This window comes from Salmo salar, chromosome ssa06 (genome assembly GCF_905237065.1).
Source record: "Salmo salar chromosome ssa06, Ssal_v3.1, whole genome shotgun sequence".
Taxonomy (NCBI): domain Eukaryota; kingdom Metazoa; phylum Chordata; class Actinopteri; order Salmoniformes; family Salmonidae; genus Salmo; species Salmo salar.
In genome coordinates, this window is record NC_059447.1 from 49459057 (window position 1) to 49476882 (window position 17826).

A 17826-nucleotide genomic window follows, 5' to 3' on the forward strand; every position below is an offset into this window, starting at 1 on the left:
AAAGTAGTGCACTACATAGGGAATATGGTGCCATTTAGGAAACAACCAAGAGCTTTTTTCTAATAGCTACTCTAGCATGAAGCACTCTACTTTCTTCATATGCAGCAATGTATTGGGGCCATGCATTCTAAGTGGTATGCTAGTATAGACATTGGAACTTAGCCAGGAGTCCAGACAATAGCTGACAGTATTGCTGTGATTGACAGGAACAGGATCACGTTTTGTGTTCGCATAGACCAGAAGAAATACATGCCATGACAAATCCAATATTGATCATAACATGAGTACCCTTTCTTCATTGTACCTCCTCTCTTTTTGCCAACTCTTCTATTCTTCCTCTATTGTTCTTCCTTTCTGCCCTCCCTCATTCTCTCCCTCTCCCAGTGTTCTGGAGCAGCACAAGTTGTCCAGGGAGCAGTGGGAGGAGAGGATCCAGGTGTGGCACGAGGAACACCGTGGAATGCTCAAGTGAGTTCCTCTCTGTGTTGGTTTGTATGAGTCTGTATGTTGGTGTCGCTTTCATAATAAAACAGGTTCCCCTGATTTGCTCTACCTCAGCTAGCAATCAGTTTAGTTTTTATTTATATTAATTTATGAAGATGCCTATTAGTTGATCAGGTCTTATCTCCCTGGGTTCATTCATACACATACATACGATACATGATGCAGTACAATAATACAACACACCACAGTACCTTACACAAGGACACAATAATAAAAAAAATCTAATTCCAAATCCCATACCATTCCTTTATTTCTCCATGTCTGATCCTGCAGAGAGGATGCCATGCTGGAGTACCTGAAGATCGCCCAGGACTTGGAGATGTACGGAGTCAACTACTTTGACATCAAAAACAAGAAGGGAACCGAGCTGTGGCTGGGTGTGGACGCCCTTGGACTCAACATCTATGAGAAAGAAGACAAGTAAGAAATAGCCTTCAGGGTTGTGTTCAGTAGGTCACACTGTAGCAAAAAAAACATTTAGCAAATAACCATTTTAAATAAGCATTTCTTATTGGACAAGTCCAGGTAGTCCCTCCCTGTTTCTGTTTCAAAATATTTTCTCCCTACTTGACACCACCCAGGTTCCCTCACTCTATTAACTAGTGCAGTGTTTCTCAATCCTGGTCCTGGGGACCCAAAGGGGTGCACATTTGAGTTTTTCCCCTAGCACTAACACACTTATTCAAATAATCAAAGGTTTGATGATGAGTTGATTACTTGAATCAAGTGTGTTGGTGCTGGGGCAAAAACAAAAATGCATACCTTTGGGTGTCCAGGACGAGGATTGAGACTGCACTAGAGGGTCAAGTCATGCAAAACTGTGTTCAAATAGTATTTGATTGCTGCTGCCTGGGGTGCCACTGACACTTATCCATGACTTCCATTGAGCCAGGCTCAATCAAACACAGCTAAAGTATTTGACAGATTTAAAATACTATTTGAGCCCAGGTTTAAATTCATGTAGTCCATCTACCCATTCTTGTTCTGCTTGACAACGATACCGGGTTGTTTTCCGGCCTTCGTTACAGTTCTGTTTCAGACATTGTAGCCTCATTCCAATGGACTTCCGTCCAGGTTAACCCACATCTTTAGTTAATCAGTACCAACGAAGAACATTCTTACCACAGCGCTCTTCCCTTCAACTGTCTCTCCCCTTTTGATGAGCTTTTACTGTTCTGTCGTACCCAAGGTTGTTATGCGAGTCTGCGCTTCACCAAATACTTTGCTAAAGCTCAAGATAAAGATACAGATTTGATCAGATTACTCACGCGACACAAGCGGTAACTGCATAATTATTTGGTAAATACTTGTTCCCAGTCAGTTAAATTACTGGGTTAAAGTAGATTAAGACGTAATATAAGTGTTCCCTATATAGTCGATTGCCCAGGGGTCACTGACCAACTGGCAGCAACACTGGTTGAGTGACATCAGACCAGGTTTCAATAGTTGTTTCGTTTCAAGATGGGCTGGGTTTGCAGTTGACACTTTTGCGACTACTCCATTGGCTCTATCGGGCCAGACAAACTCAATTAACCTCTTCAGCATCTGATCCCGTTAGCGGGATCAAAATCCAGCGAAAAATCATATCGCCAATTAGCATTAAAAAAAAAAATCATAATTAAAAAAAAAAAAATTTTTTAATTTTTTTTTTTTTTTTTTTTTTATAGATACACCTCTCCTGAATCGACCCACGTCGTCCGATTTCAAAAAGGTTTTACAGGAAAAGCAAATCATTAGATTATATTAGATGAGTCCATCGTAAAAAGCAGCTTCATAGCCATTTTCCGACCAACCACTTGCATCACATATAATCAAAAAACAGCTAAATGCAGCACTAACCTTTTACAAACTTCATCAGATGGCACCCCTAGGACATCATGTTATACAATGCATGCATTCTTTTGTTCAATAAAGGTCATATTTATATATAAAAACAGCATTTTACATCTCTGTCTGACGTTGACTACATAATTTCCCCTCAAAAGCGTCCCGGTAAACAATGCTACATTTCCCTAAATTACTATACTATAACGATTTTTTAAATGTATATTGTCAATCTAACATTTATAGATGAATATCTCTTGAGAACACCCGTCATACCAGATTTTAAATTAACTTTACTGGGTAATCACACTTTGCGATAAAAGGAGATGCGATACTCAGAAAATGAGCTAATATACAGAGCTCGGCGCCATCTTGGAAGCAATAGAATGTACCATCTCATCTTGTATAATATTGTCAATAATCGCCTACCTTTAGTTGTCTTCATCAGAAAGCATCCCAGGTCCACAACAGATGTATTTTCGGTCAAAAAGTCCATACTTCACGTTCCATTAACCTGATGTTGGTAGCGTGTCCTATGGCTCTCTCGAAGCGCAGCTCTGAAGTTCAGAATAAATGCAATGCTCGCGCATGTAGGTTCGTTCAAACATGTCAAACGTTGTATAAAATAAATCTTCAGGGCCTCTAACACCAAGAGAGCCAATAAGATTCGAGGGGGATGATGTCATGGCCTTTAAAACCGTATCCAAAGGTGGGGGCAGACATGGCCGCCGGCGTCATAATGGTGATGGCCCATCCCCTGTGACCAATTTCAAACTCGTGTCATTCACTGAGTTTTGACTCTATAAGGCTCAAACCACTGTGAAAGGACTGGCGACATCTAGTGGAAGCAATAGGAAGTGCTCACTGAACCATGGTTAACGGTGTGATTAATAAGGAAAGATGAGAAGTCGAGTCCACAATTCAGAATTCCACTTCCTGTTTCAATCGGTCTCGGGGTTTTGACTGCCATTTGAGTTCTGTTATACTCACAGACACCATTCAAACAGTTTTAGAAACTTTAGAGTGTTTTCTATCCATATATAATAAGTATATGCATGCCCTATCTTCTGAGTTTGATTAGTAGGCCGTTGAAAATGGGAACGATTTTTTTTCAAAATGCGCTGTGGCGCCCCCTATCCTACGGTATCCTCATTAAGCACAGCAAAGTAGATAATGAAATACTATTTGAACCAATGTCTGGCAGACGTGCCAAAGTAGTGTTTTGAGTGCTGTGCACTAACCTATTGCTGGGTTGTGTTGTTGACAACGGTCGTTGCTCCCTAAGAGCTCCATGCACTGTTTGAACTCTCCATGCCAAAAGTCTATTCAAAGCAGTGTGAATACGGCTCCTTGGGCGGTTAATGAGAAAATGTATCGACTCAGCCGCCCCCAGAGGACTCTGTCTGGCTAACATTTGGTAGTGCTTTAACTCTAACTTGAGTGTGTCTTTTGGGATTTCCCACTGTCTTACTCTCTACCCACATTATTGTGGCTTGTGTCCAAATGCTTAGCTATGAATCCACACATAGCACAAATGGACAGATGTTTGAGTGTTTATTTACGACTACAATTGTTCCATAGAATGGGTTTAAAGTGAATCTAACACTCTTATTTTTACTTGTGTGTAGTGTAGTCTGATACCTGTAAATCTGGTGAACCAAGTAGAAAATGGGGCGAGAGAGACACGCAAACACAGGGCTGTGTGTCTGTGTAAGGCTCCGAGTGTCCTTGAATATGTGGGTGTGTTTGTGTTTGTGCACTCTGGGGCTCGGCAACAGAAATGCCTCTATGCTGCTGTAACCATGGTGACGCCTACTGGTTTTTCAAGCTGTGCGGGACTTAAGAATGCCAGGCTGACCTAGAGTGCATGCCCCTCAATGAAGGCGGCAGGCTACAGACAATACATAGCAGTACTACTGCCAAGGCCTCTGAGACAGAGTGCATAGTGTAGACTCCTTAGACCCTGCTGAGGCACACACACACACACACACACACACACACACACACACACACACACACACACACACACACACACACACACACACACACACACACACACTAGCATACCATTGCTCCTTTTTATGTCAGATATGGCCATCATGCCAACGTTTTACTCCTTAGGCCGTTTGTCAAGAAAACGCACACACCCTCATTCAGTATAAGACATATAGCTAGCTATCAGGACAGGGTTCCATTTTGACCCTGTACTAGAAAGGAGGGTATTGGATGTGTATAGTCGTGGCCAAATGTTTTGAGAATGACATAAATATTCATTTTCACAAAGTCTGCTGCCTCAGTTTGTATGATGGCAATTTGCATATACTCTAGAATGTTATGAAGAGTGATCAGATGAATTGCAATTAATTGCAAAGTCCCTCTTTGCCATGCAAATGAACTGAATCCCCAAAAAACATTTCCACTGCATTTCAGCCCTGCCACAAAAGGACCAATCATGTCAGTGATTCTCTTGTTAACACAGGTGTGAGTGTTGACGAGGACAAGGCTGGAGATCATTCTGTCATGCTGATTGAGTTCGAATAACAGACTGGACGCTTCAAAAGGAGGGTGGTGCTTGGCATCATTGTTCTTCCTCTGTCAATCATGGTTACCTGCAAGGAAACACGTGCCGTCATCGTTGCTTTGCACAAAAAGGGCTTCACAGGCAAGGATATTGCTGCCAGTAAGATTGCACCTAAATCAACCAGTTATCGGATCATCAAGAACTTCAAGGAGAGCGGTTCAATTGTTGTGAAGAAGGCTTCAGGGCGCCCAAGAAAGTCCAGCAAGCGCCAGGACCATCTCCTAAAGTTGATTCAGCTGCGGGATCGGGGCACCACCAGTACAGAGCTTGCTCAGGAATGGCAGCAGGCAGGTGTGAGGGCATCTGCACGCACAGTGAGGCGAAGCCTTTTGAAGGATGGCCTGGTGTCAAGAAGGGCAGCAAAGAAGCCACTTCTCTCCAGGAAAAACATCAGGGTCCGACTGATATTCTGCAAAAGGTACAGGAATTGGACTGCTGAGGACTGGGGTAAATGCTTTCAGATTTTTCATTGCAATGATAAATGTGGTGTGTGATTTGGTGCATCCGGTGCATTTCCAATTTTGTTTGGGGCATCCGGAAAAAAGCTTGTCCGGAGGAGACAAGGTGAGCGCTACAATCAGTCCTGTGTCATGCCAACAGTAAAGCATCCTGAGACCATTCATGTGTGGGGTTGCTTCTCAGCCAAGGGAGTGGGCTAACTCACAATTTTGCCTAAGAACACAGCCATGAATAAAGAATGGTACCAACACATCCTCCGAGAGTAACTTCTCCCAACCATCCAGGAACAGTTTGGTGGCGAACAATGCCTTTTCCAGCATGATGGAGCACCTTGCCATAAAGCAAAAGTGATAACTAAGTGGCTCAGGGAACAAAACATCAATATTTTGGGTCCATGGCCAGGAAACTCCCCAGACCTTAATCCCATTGAGAACTTGTGGTCAATCCTCAAGAGGCGGGTGGACAAACAAAAACCCACAACTTCTGACAAACTCCAAGGTTTGATTATGCAAGAATGGGCTGCCATCAGTCAGGATGTGGCCCAGAAGTTAATTGACAACATGCCAGGGTGGATTGCAGAGGTCTTGAAAAAGAAGGGTCAACACTGCAAATATTGACTCTTTGCATCAACTTCATGTAATTGTCCATAAAAGCCTTTGACGCTCATGAAATGCTTGTAATTATCCTTCAGTATTCCATAGTAACATCTGACAAAAATATCTAAAGACATTGAAGCAGCAAACTTCGTGAAAATTAATATTTCTGTCATTCTCAACTTTTGGCCACGACTGTATATGTTTACATTTCTATGAGATTCTACATAACCCAGAACACACCACGCACAGTTGAAGTCAGAAGTTTACATACACCTTAGCCAAATACATTTAAACTCATTTTTTCACAATTCCTGACATTTAATCCTAGTAAAAATTCTCTGTCTTTGGTCAGTTAGGATCACCACTTCATTTTAAGAATGTGAAATGTCAGAATAATAGTAGAGAGAATGATTGATTTATTTCAGCTTTTATTTCTTTCATCACATTCCCAGTGGGTCAGAAGTTTACATACACTCAATTAGTATGTGGTAGCATTGCCTTTAAATTGTTTAACTTGGGTCAAATGTTTTGGATAGCCTTCCACAAGCTTCCCAGAATAAGTTGGGTGAGTTTTGGCCCATTCCTCCTGACAGAGCTGGTGTAACTGAGTCAGGTTTGTAGGCCTCCTTGCCTGCACACGCTTTTTCAGTTCTGCCCACACATTTTCTAGAGGATTAAGGTCAGGGCTTTGTGATGGCTACTCCAATACCCTGACTTTGTTGTCCTGAAGCCATTTTGCCACAACTTTGGAAGTATGCTTGGGGTCATTGTCCATTTGGAAGACCCATTTGCGACCAAGCTTTAACTTCCTGACTGATGTCTTGAGATGTTGCTTCAATATATCCACATAATTTTCCCTACTCATGATGCCATCTATTTTGTGAAGTGCACCAGTCCCTCCTGCAGCAAAGCACCCCCACAACATGATGCTGCCACCCCGTACTTCACGGTTGGGATGGTGGTGTTCGGCTTGCAAGCATCCCCCCTTTTCCTCCAAACATAACGGTGGTCATTATGGCCAAACAGTTCTATTTTTGTTTTATCAGACCAGAGGACATTTCTCCAAAAAGTATGATCTTTGTTCCCATGTGCAGTTGCAAACCGTAGTCTGGCTTTTATGGCGGTTTTGGAGCAGTGGCTTCTTCCTTGCTGAGCAGCCTTTCAAGTTATGCCGATATAGGACTCGTTTTACTGTGGATATAGATACTTTTGTACCTATTTCCTCCAGCATCTTCACAAGGTCCTTTGCTGTTGTTCTGGGATTGATTTGCACTTTTCACACCAAAGTATGATCATCTCTAGGAGACAGAGCGCGTCTCCTTCCTGAGCAGTATGGCTGCATGGTCCAATGGTGTTTAAACTTGCACACTATTGAAGTCTTGGCTGATTTCTTTAGATTTTCCCATGATGTCAAGCAAAGAGGCACTGAGTTTGAAGGTAGGCCTTGAAATACCTCCACTTGACTCAAAGGGTGTCAATTAGCCTATCAGAAGCTTCTAAAGTCATGACATCATTTTCTGGAAGTTTCCATGCTGTTTATAGGCACAGTCAACTTTAGTGTATGTAAACTTCTGACCCACTGGACTTGTGATACAGTGAATTCTAAATGAAATAATCTGTCTGTAAACAATTGTTGGAAAAATGACTTGTGTCATGCACAAAGTCCTAACCGACTTGCCAAAACTATAGTTTGTCAACAAGACATTTGTGGAGTGGTTGAAAAACAAGTTTTAATGACTCCAACCTAAGTGTATGTAAACTTCCGACTTCAACTGTAAGTAAAATCTCTAGAACCGGCTTAGAGCTTCTGACCGTAGCAATTTGACTGGTAAAATCATATTTTTTTCTATGAAACACAACTCTGTGGATAAGTCATTTGGAGATGTTACCTTATACAGCACCTAACCTTTTGTTTAGAGATGACTCTAAATAAGAGTCCTTTACATTCCTTTGTAGATTCCTCATGTGTCAGCACGGGTCTGTAATTGATTGAAATACCAATTCAGGCAGCAGCAGGGTTTCCAGTTTGTCACTGTAAGGCGGTTCAGACAACATCCTCCGTATGGCCTAATGTATGTGTGTCCATTTTATATTTAGCAGGTGCTATTATCCAGAGCGACTTACAGTAAGTAGTGAGTGCATACGTTTTCATACTGGTCCCCTGTGGGAATCGAACCCACAATTCTGGCATTGCAAGCACCATTCTCTACCAACTCAGCCACACGGGACCAAGTAAAGAACCAGTCAATGTTTCTTTCTCCTGCACACAATGGACGAGCCCCGCCCGAAATTCCTCACACCTAGCCCTATTGATACAGAGGCCAGGTACAATGCAGTAGTACGCACAGTCCTGCCTCAGACATTTACATGGAATTAATCCTATCCTATTTGCACTTGTTTCCTACAACAGATCCCATGCTGTGTCCCAAATGGCAACATTTTCCCTAAATATTGCATAGCCTATAAGGTGCCATTTGAGACAGCCCCAGTGTTTCCACTAACATTAAAATAATTTGGCTTCAGTTGGTTTCAATTAAAATATTTGCCTACCAATACCCTGGATTTTGATTTGGGATATAATCGGGAATAAATCTACAGAAGAAAATTAACTAATGTCCACTATTAAGCCATGTAAAAACAATACTATACTAACACTGGTTTGCCTCATTTATCCCATCAGACTGACCCCAAAGATTGGCTTCCCCTGGAGCGAGATCAGAAACATCTCCTTCAACGACAAGAAGTTCATCATCAAGCCCATTGACAAGAAGGCCCCGGTGAGTTAGGCCTAAACGCTATAGATTCACACAAATAAGGCCATGCCAGGCTAAGCCCAACTGTACCGGGGCTAGCCTGGTTACACATCCAGCATAGTTTCTGGAACTCTGCTGGAAAGGACAATATCTATGCCAACACGTTACAGTTTGGGTCAGCCCTACAGTGTGAATCAAGCATCGGACACAGGTCTCTGTGAAGCAGGATCACAATAACACTGTTTTGATGATCGATACTATTCACCAAATCACACACCACATTTAACATCACAATGAAAACAATCTGAAAGCATTAGCAAACAGCTGCAGCAGATGTCACGATGGACCAATATAAAAGACAGTTATCCTGGTCCCAGATCTGTTTGTGCTGTATAGCCAACTTCTATGGTTGGTGTTATGAAAAACAAACAACCATAGGAGTTGGCTATACAGCACAAACAGCTGTTTGCTAATGCTTTCAGATTGTTTTCATTGTGATGTTAAATGTGGTGTGTGAAGATGGTGTGTGTGATTTGGTGAATAGTATCAATCATCAAAACAGTGTTATTGTGATCCTGCGTCATGGAGACCTGTGTCCGATGGTACAGGGAGCTGTTTTACTTTGAATTTACTGTTATTGTGTGTGTGTGTGTGTGTGTGTGTGTGTGTTGACTACCTCACCTCCCATGTTCCCAGCTCTGCCTGCTTGCCTCCTCTCTCCTCTCCTGCTCTGTCTCCTTGGGGCTATCCTCAAGAACCCTGGCTCCAGCCCCTGCTTGCACACACAGGGAGAAACACAGACACACAAAAGTTGGCGAGGACACACGTGCACAAAGACCCTGAGTGCTCTTCTAATGTTCATCAAGCCTCTACGCTCAACAGACCTCATCTCTTCTGCTCAAGCCAGTATTTGTGTGTGTGTGTGAGAGAGTGAGCATGCGGTCAGGCTAACTGGTCAGTAAGCGCATATGGGCAGTGTCTCCTTCAACTGAAAGGTTAAGTCATTCCTACTGCTTCCTTCAGCTGCCATTTCTACTTTCCATCCAAAGCAAATGGTCGCCGTGCACGTTGTCATGCAGAGTGTAAGACTCTAGCACAGAAGACATGATGTCTGCAAAACCGTTTTGTCTGACCCAAGTTGTTCTTTGCTCCACCCTCCTCCACCTCTTTTTTCCCCCCCCACATCTTTCTATTTCGCGCCTCTCTCTCCAACAAATCTCCCCACCACCTTTTTTATTTCTGCCACCCCTCCTCTGTCTCATGGTCTCTCTCGCCCACTCTCAATCTCTCATCCTCCCTCTCTCTCTCACGCTCTCCTTCTCTCAGGACTTTGTGTTCTATGCCCCTCGCCTGCGCATCAACAAGCGCATCCTGCAGCTGTGCATGGGCAACCACGAGCTGTACATGCGCCGCCGCAAGCCCGACACCATCGAGGTGCAGCAGATGAAGGCCCAGGCTCGCGAGGACAAGCACCAGAAACAGATGGAGAGGTGTGTGAGTTTAGAATAGGGATGGTCAACACTCCTGGAGAACAACTGGAGGTGCATGCTTTTGCTCCATCCCTACCCAAACACCTGATCAGATTCAGAATATCACTCACAAAAAGAGATCTGTTGTATTAAATTTTATTGGTCACATACACAGGGTTAGCAGATGTTATTATAAGAGTTGTCCCCAGTAGCAAATATATGCCGTTATTCATATCCTCGAATGAATCTCTTGCTCCAAAGCTTAGCATGCTCTTCATTACAGCAAGACATGCTCAGCACCTTTTGTAGGCCTCACAGGTACTTGAAGTACTGCAGCGCTAGGTCACTAGCATAAGTAGATTACACCCAGCGTAGCGCTGATAATTCAATAACATGACCTCATTCTGTGAGTGAAGCAACATGTGTGTGACAAGGCTGTGGGAGCTGGCTAGTGTTATCTGGACAGTATGGCCTCTGCACAGCTGTTCAAACAACATGATGTAACAGTCTTTCATGACGCTGTACATGGCCGAGGTCTGTCACATACAAATCGCCTGTAGGACTTTCCCTACACTGCCAACCCCACACAAAAGGGAAAGGGGAATTATCTATTGGAGAATGTTCATTGTGTTTTTGGTCTAGATTGTTATCAATTACAATGTAATGTACATGTGTACACTAGCTGCATTGTATAATGAAAGTGAACCAGCTTATTTAAAATCACAGTACAAACTACAAAGGGTATGTGTAGAATGACAGTTTGTCTGCTACACTGTGCCCCCGAAATGTGTTTGCTTGCTTTTGTGTGTGGGAGTGCGTGCCCATGTGCATGTGATTGTGTGTACGACGTGTGTGTGTGTCTACTCAATGTGTTTAAAATCAGTGTGTGCCCTCACACACTCCGAGAGGGGCCAGTTTAATAGTTTATTAGCCAGCACACGTCATCCCTTTGTCTCACACTGGGCCTCCCTTATCTGCAGGGCCCAGCTGGAGAACGAGAAGAAGAAGAGGGAGGCCATCGAGAAAGAGAAGGAGCAGATGGAAAGAGAGAAGCAGGAGCTGGTGATGAGGCTCTACCAGTTTGAGGAGAAGACCAAGAAGGCAGAGAAAGGTAGGACTGGGAGAATAGGGTCTGACTGGGAGGACACTAGGGTCACCCAGAGCACATTTATCACCTAAATGTGTATGAGAAGGACCGGGGGTGAGAGAGAGTGTGTGTGTGTACCTGTAGAATTTGTGTGTGTTGGTGTGCATTCATACTTTGTGCGTGCATCGTTTTTATACTGCATAAAAGAGCCTAAAACAGTAACGATATTTGAGAAAATTGCTCTGTTGACGACAATTTGCATTTCAACAGTTTTAAAACTGTGGTTGTTTCAATTCCGAGGTAATAAACAGGTGGCCTTGTGCTATGTGTGACTTTGTCACTGTGGACCTTAGATAGCCCGGCGGTACCGTTTTTACAGGGTTAGATATCAGCAATCGGGCTGATAAGGCATTTCTCATCGACCTTTGTTTGTAACCCTCTTCAGTGTTCACCGTATAGTGCGTTCTCTCGGATTTACGTGGCACACAGGATTAGTATTTCCATGAATATAGCTGTGGAAAGGTTTTACAAATATACCATGGAAGTAGAGCAGCCGTGTAACTACAGTAAGTGTCGGATGGTTTGATAGTAGTGCGTTTTGCAATCGTAAGTTTGTAGTATTTCGTACTTCGTTTTGAAGGCCTGCTTCAGAGTTCGGTCCTTTATCCTTTTTTGCAGGCTGTTTTTTTTAACAGCATTTTGCAGTACTGGACATGTAGTGTAATTTGGAGGTTTCTGCTGGGCAGAATTTTCACTTGGTCATTAGTCTATCACCCTCAAATTCAAATCTGGACAACTGCTTTTTCCCCCCATTCTTCCCCTCTAATCAGGAGCTGTGTTAGACCTGGGACACCAAGTGGGTGCAATTCATGATCAGGTAGAACAGAAACAGCAGTACTTAGGACCTCGTGGGGTAAGATAAAAAAAAAAACCTGGTCTGTCAGTTAGTAATCCAGGGAGCGGTTTACATTCTCTCTGTGTAATGCTAGAGAGTTGTTAGGAAACTCATGTTTGCTACATGTGGTTGTAGTGTTTGTCTTGTTCTGTATGTTTCTCAGTGTAGCTATGTAGTGTGCATCTGTGTGCCTCACACTGTATGTATATTTGATTAAATATCTCTGTCTCATAGAGGTGTATCTGTCTATTCCTGTCAGTGTCACTCATCTCTTTGAGGCTCTCTCTCTGTGTCTGACCCGCATGAGTAGCATGTGTGTTTGGGTGCTTTCCAGGTCTTCTTTATTGCCCTAGATAGCGTAACACGTTGCAGAAATGTAAAATCTCACAACGTGTGTGTGTGTGTGTGTCTCACCTCTCCGTCTCTACAGACCTTCAGGAGCAGATGCAACGTGCCATGCAGCTGGAGGTGGAGAGGAGGATGGCGGAGGACGAGGCAGCCCGCCTGGAGGCTGAGCGTCAGGCCGCCCTGCTGGCCAAGGAGGAGCTGGCCCGCCACGCCGAGGACCAGATGCACAACCAGGAGCAGCTGGTGAGAACCACCAAACAATCATGTTACAAACATGTCACAACCCCCTTATAACCTTGCTAATTGAAACCCAACTATAACCCTACTATACTGTACATGCTGAAATGGACTTATGTATCTATATGTGACTGACCAGAGTTTGAACTCTGGCCTTCTCCTGCACGCCGCAAGACTGTTAGCCCACTGAGCTAAAGCCTAGGCACCATCTCTTTAACATATACAACTCTGAACTACACCTCACTGCAGCGAACTGTGTAGAGCTGAAATAACCACTGTTCAGTACTGAAGAGCAAACAAAACCTGTACCAGACTGCTCCTTAAGACAACGTAATAATGTCCTTCAACACCGTATAACTGGACCGCATCCCATTATGCCAGACAGTGCCCACCCTGCTCTGCACCAGACCACCCACAGGGTCACTATAACAGGCCTGACAGTAAACCTGTAGACCAGTGTGCTCTCACTAGGCTATTGACAGTGGAACACTGAGTCTGTTTTAATAGGGGCAAGTTGGACCCAGGTGATATTTTTTAACAACGTTTCGACCCTCAGGTCTTCATCAGGCAACAGCCACTCTGAACAAACCCCATAACAGAGCCCTTTGTCATGATAAACAGATATGCACCAGATAAATACACGATGAGTAACGATATATACACATGGCGCCAGTACTGAGTTGATGTGTGGGGGTACGAGGTAGTTGAGGTAGATAAAGTGACTAGGCAACAGGATGGATAATAAACAGTAATGTAGGCTACGGTGTTTAAATAAATACATTTAAATCAATCAAAAGTATTTATAAAGCCCTTTTTACATCAGCAGATATCACAAAGTGCTTATACAGAAACCCAGCTTAAAACTCCCAAAAGCAAACAATGAATATGTAGAAGCACAGATTTATTTGCTCTAATAGGGCTTTCCTCAAACATGTAATGCATCGTCATTACCCCATAGGCCCTACTAGTATGAACATTGCAACATTATCATCTGTTTTTCTCAATCTCCTCAGCTCCAGTGACTAAGCACTAGTCTAGCTTAGCAACCTGTTGAGTGTTTTCAATGGAGGCTGTGTTGGGCCTTTTTCAACCAGCCACCAATTTTACAGCTGAGAACACTTCAGAGGTTTTTTATGGTCAGACATCCACACTGTGTGTGTCGTGCTTTTGTGCTGGGCTTTGTGTGTGTGCAGTATTTACAACCCTAGACTTGACACACACACACACACTGCAAACAATAGATGCAGGTTACTCAGAACCCTTGCTTGTTTGGCTCTGGTGAAAACCAGTCAGTTACAGATGTTGTTTTGGTGCATTGCAGACAGAGGCCACCTGGTGTAGGATGAAGTTGGCCCTAGACGCTGATCTTGGATCAATACAATTTTTCCCACTAATGGTTAAGGGGCAATTCCGCCACTTTTCAACCTCATGTTCATCATCTGCAGCACCAGACCAGTGTCTACATATGCGAAAACAGCAAGTGTTTCTATGATTTGAGGTTAAAAAGATAAGGTACAAAAAAATGCTTCTGTGGCATCAGAGTAGGATTAAAAGTAAAAAAGTGATTTTCAAAATCAACGGGTTTCTAGTTTTTTCTTACTCCCCATGTCATCGTGGTACTGTGTTTGAAAATGACTGTTTTTTAAAAGGAGTTGAGTGTAAGCTGATCCTAGATCTGTGCAAAGGGGGAACTTCATCCTGTAGCGATGCCCCCTCAACTCCTTGGAGGCTATTCAGACAGAGCTCTCATGTGACCACCCTATGGATCTTGATGGGAATAGCAACTCCCATCAAGATCCATGTAGAGAATGGAGATCCAAGATTACAGACAGTGACGCTCTGATAAATTACTAACAAAATGAATGTCATACTTTTATGGATGTCAAGCTCTACCCCAGGTCCTGAAGTGCTGGGCCCTACACTGAGCACTGTACTCTAATGTATATAATACACTGCTCAAAAAAATAAAGGGAACACTAAAATAACACATCCTAGATCTGAATGAATTAAATCATCTTATTAAATATTTTTTTCTTTACATAGTTGAATGTGCTGACAACAAAATCACACAAAAATAATCAATGGAAATCCAATTTATCAACCCATGGAGGTCTGGATTTGGAGTCACACTCAAAATTAAAGTGGAAAACCACACTACAGGCTGATCCAACTTTGATGTAATGTCCATAAAACAAGTCAAAATGAGGCTCAGTAGTGTGTGTGGCCTCCACGGGCCTGTATGACCTCCCTACAACGCCTGGGCATGCTCCTGATGAGGTGGCGGATGGTCTCCTGAGGGATCTCCTCCCAGACCTGGACTAAAGTATCCGCCAACTCCTGGACAGTCTGTGGTGCAACGTGGCGTTGGTGGATGGAGCGAGACATGATGTCCCAGATGTGCTCAATTGGAATCAGGTCTGGGTAACGGGCGGGCCAGTCCATAGCATCAATGCCTTCCTCTTGCAGGAACTGCTGACACACTCCAGCCACATGAGGTCTAGCATTGTCTTGCATTGCATTAGGAGGAACCCAGGGCCAACCGCACCAGCATATGGTCTCATAAAGGGGTCTGAGGATCTCATCTCGGTACCTAATGGCAGTCAGGCGACCTCTGGCGAGCACATGGAGGCCTGTGCGGCCCCCCAAAGAAATGCCACCCCACACCATGACTGACCCACTGCCAAACCGGTCATGCTGGAGGATGTTGCAGGCAGCAGAACGTTCTCCACGGCGTCTCCAGACTCTGTCACGTCTGTCACATGTGCTCAGTGTGAACCTGCTTTCATCTGTGAAGAGCACAGGGCGCCAGTGGCGAATTTGCCAATCTTGGTGATCTCTGGCAAATGCCAAACGTCCTGCACGGTGTTGGGCTGTAAGCACAACCCCCACCTATGGACGTCGGGCCCTCATACCACCCTCATGGAGTCTGTTTCTGACCGTTCGAGCAGACACATGCACATTTGTGGCCTGCTGGAGGTCATTTTGCAGGGCTCTGGCAGTGCTCCTCCTGCTCCTCCTTGCACAAAGGCGGAAGTAGCGGTCTTGCTGCTGGGTTGTTGCCCTCCTACGGCCTCCTCCATGTCTCCTGATGTACTGGCCTGTCTCCTGGTAGCGCCTCCATGCTCTGGACACTACGCTGACAGACACAGCTAACCTTCTTGCCACAGCTCGCATTGATGTGCCATCCTGGATGAGCTGCACTACCTGAGCCACTTGTGTGGGTTGTAGACTCCGTCTCATGCTACCACTAGAGTGAAAGCACCGCCAGCATTCAAAAGTGACCAAAACATCAGCCAGGAAGCATAGGAACTGAGAAGTGGTCTGTGGTCACCACCGGCAGAACCACTCCTTTATTGGGGTTGTCTTGCTAATTGCCTATAATTTCCACCTGTTGTCTCTTCCATTTGCACAACAGCATGTGAAATGTACTGTCAATCAGTGTTGCTTCCTAAGTGGACACTTTGATTTCACAGAAGTGTGATTGACTTGGAGTTACATTGTGTTGTTTAAGTGTTCCCTTTATTTTTTTGAGCAGTGTATATATTGTCATCGTTGCACTTTACAATGGAGTGTAATGTTCTGTTTTCTCTTTTCAAAACTCGTTGAAGGGCTATTTTTACCCTGTAGGCACCTGCAATTTACCATGGGTGAGAAATTACACAGGGAACGAGAATTACCTGCCTCAACCAAATTCGTTTGAATTGAAATTTGTTTCGGTTTTGTGTTTCTTGGTCCTGTGCAGTTGTAAATCAAACAATACACGTGTAAACACCCAACCTTTTTCATTTTCAACTTATTCGAGAAGAAATTCTGAATCGTGCAAGGGTGCCAATATATTTGACCGTAACTGTAGGTCTTTCCACTCTGGTGCACCCAATGTGTAATGCACTGACACAAATGACTGATCATTGGTTGAAAGAAATGTAATAATAAGAAGATTGTGGGAGCTGTACTGTTAGATTTCAGTGTAGCTTTTGATATTATTGACCATAACTTGTTGTTGAGAACTTATGCGTTGAGAACTTGTGGTTTTTCAACCTCTGCCATTTTGTGGATTCAGAGCTATTCAGAGCTAATAGAACTCAGAGGGTTTTCTTTAATGGAAGCTTCTCTAATGTCAAACGTGTAAAGTGTGGTGTACCACAGGGCAGCTCTCTAGGCCCTCTACTCTTTACTGTTTTTACCAATGACCTACCACTGGCATTAAACAAAGCATGTGTGTCCATGTAAGCTGATGTTTTTACTTTTTTTGGAGTTACAGTATGTTTTGGAATGGGTTGCCAGTAATAAACTGGTCCTGAACATCTCTAAAACTAAGAACATTTTATTTCGTAAGTTCTAGACCTCAGCTGAATCTGCTAATGAAGGGTGTGGCTGTTGAATAAGTTGAGGAGACTAAATTACTTGGTGTTACCTTAGATTGTAAACTGTCATGGTCAAAACATATAGATTCAATGGTTGTAAAGATGGAGAAAGGTCTATCCCTAATAAAGAGACGTTCTGCTTTTTTGACACCATACGCCACAAAGCAAGTTCTCACAGTTCCTAAGAGTTGAGGAAAGACTGACCGCTTCACTTCTTGTTTTTATAAGAAACATTGTGTTGAAATTTCAAATTGTTCGCATAGTCAATTTACACACAGCACTGCCACACACACTTACCCCACCAGACATGCCACCAGGGGTCTTTTCACAGTCCCCAGGTCCAGAACAAATTCAAGGAAACGTACAGTATTATACAGCACCATGAATGCATGGAACTCCCTTCCATCTTATATAGTGCAAGTGAACAGCAAACCTGGTTTAAAAAAAACTAATAAAGCAACACCTCACTGCACAACGCCTCTTCCCCATGTGACCCACTTGTTGTGTGTATGTACTGACGTATGTGTTACTGATAGATGCACACACACTACATGTTAATGTTTTTACATGTATGAACATTTGTCTTTTGTCTGCAATGTCTTTTTCGTTGTCTGTCCCCAGTAAGACTAGCTGTCGCCATTGGTGTCTGCCAATGGGGGTCCTAGTAAATCAAATCAAACGATGTTGGCCCACACTGAAATCATTATAC

General features: G+C 43.6%; 1 protein-coding gene across 1 annotated transcript in view; it reads left to right on the plus strand.

The window, feature by feature from the left end:
• LOC106607585 (ezrin) overlaps window positions 1-17826 on the plus strand; it is a 63908-nt gene that overhangs the window by 42901 nt on the left and 3181 nt on the right. The window contains exons 7-12 of the mRNA XM_014204663.2: window positions 385-468; window positions 778-924; window positions 8645-8741; window positions 10044-10207; window positions 11167-11297; window positions 12599-12759. Of these exons, the coding sequence (XP_014060138.2) occupies window positions 385-468; window positions 778-924; window positions 8645-8741; window positions 10044-10207; window positions 11167-11297; window positions 12599-12759 (784 nt within the window). The remainder of the gene's footprint in view (window positions 1-384; window positions 469-777; window positions 925-8644; window positions 8742-10043; window positions 10208-11166; window positions 11298-12598; window positions 12760-17826) is intronic.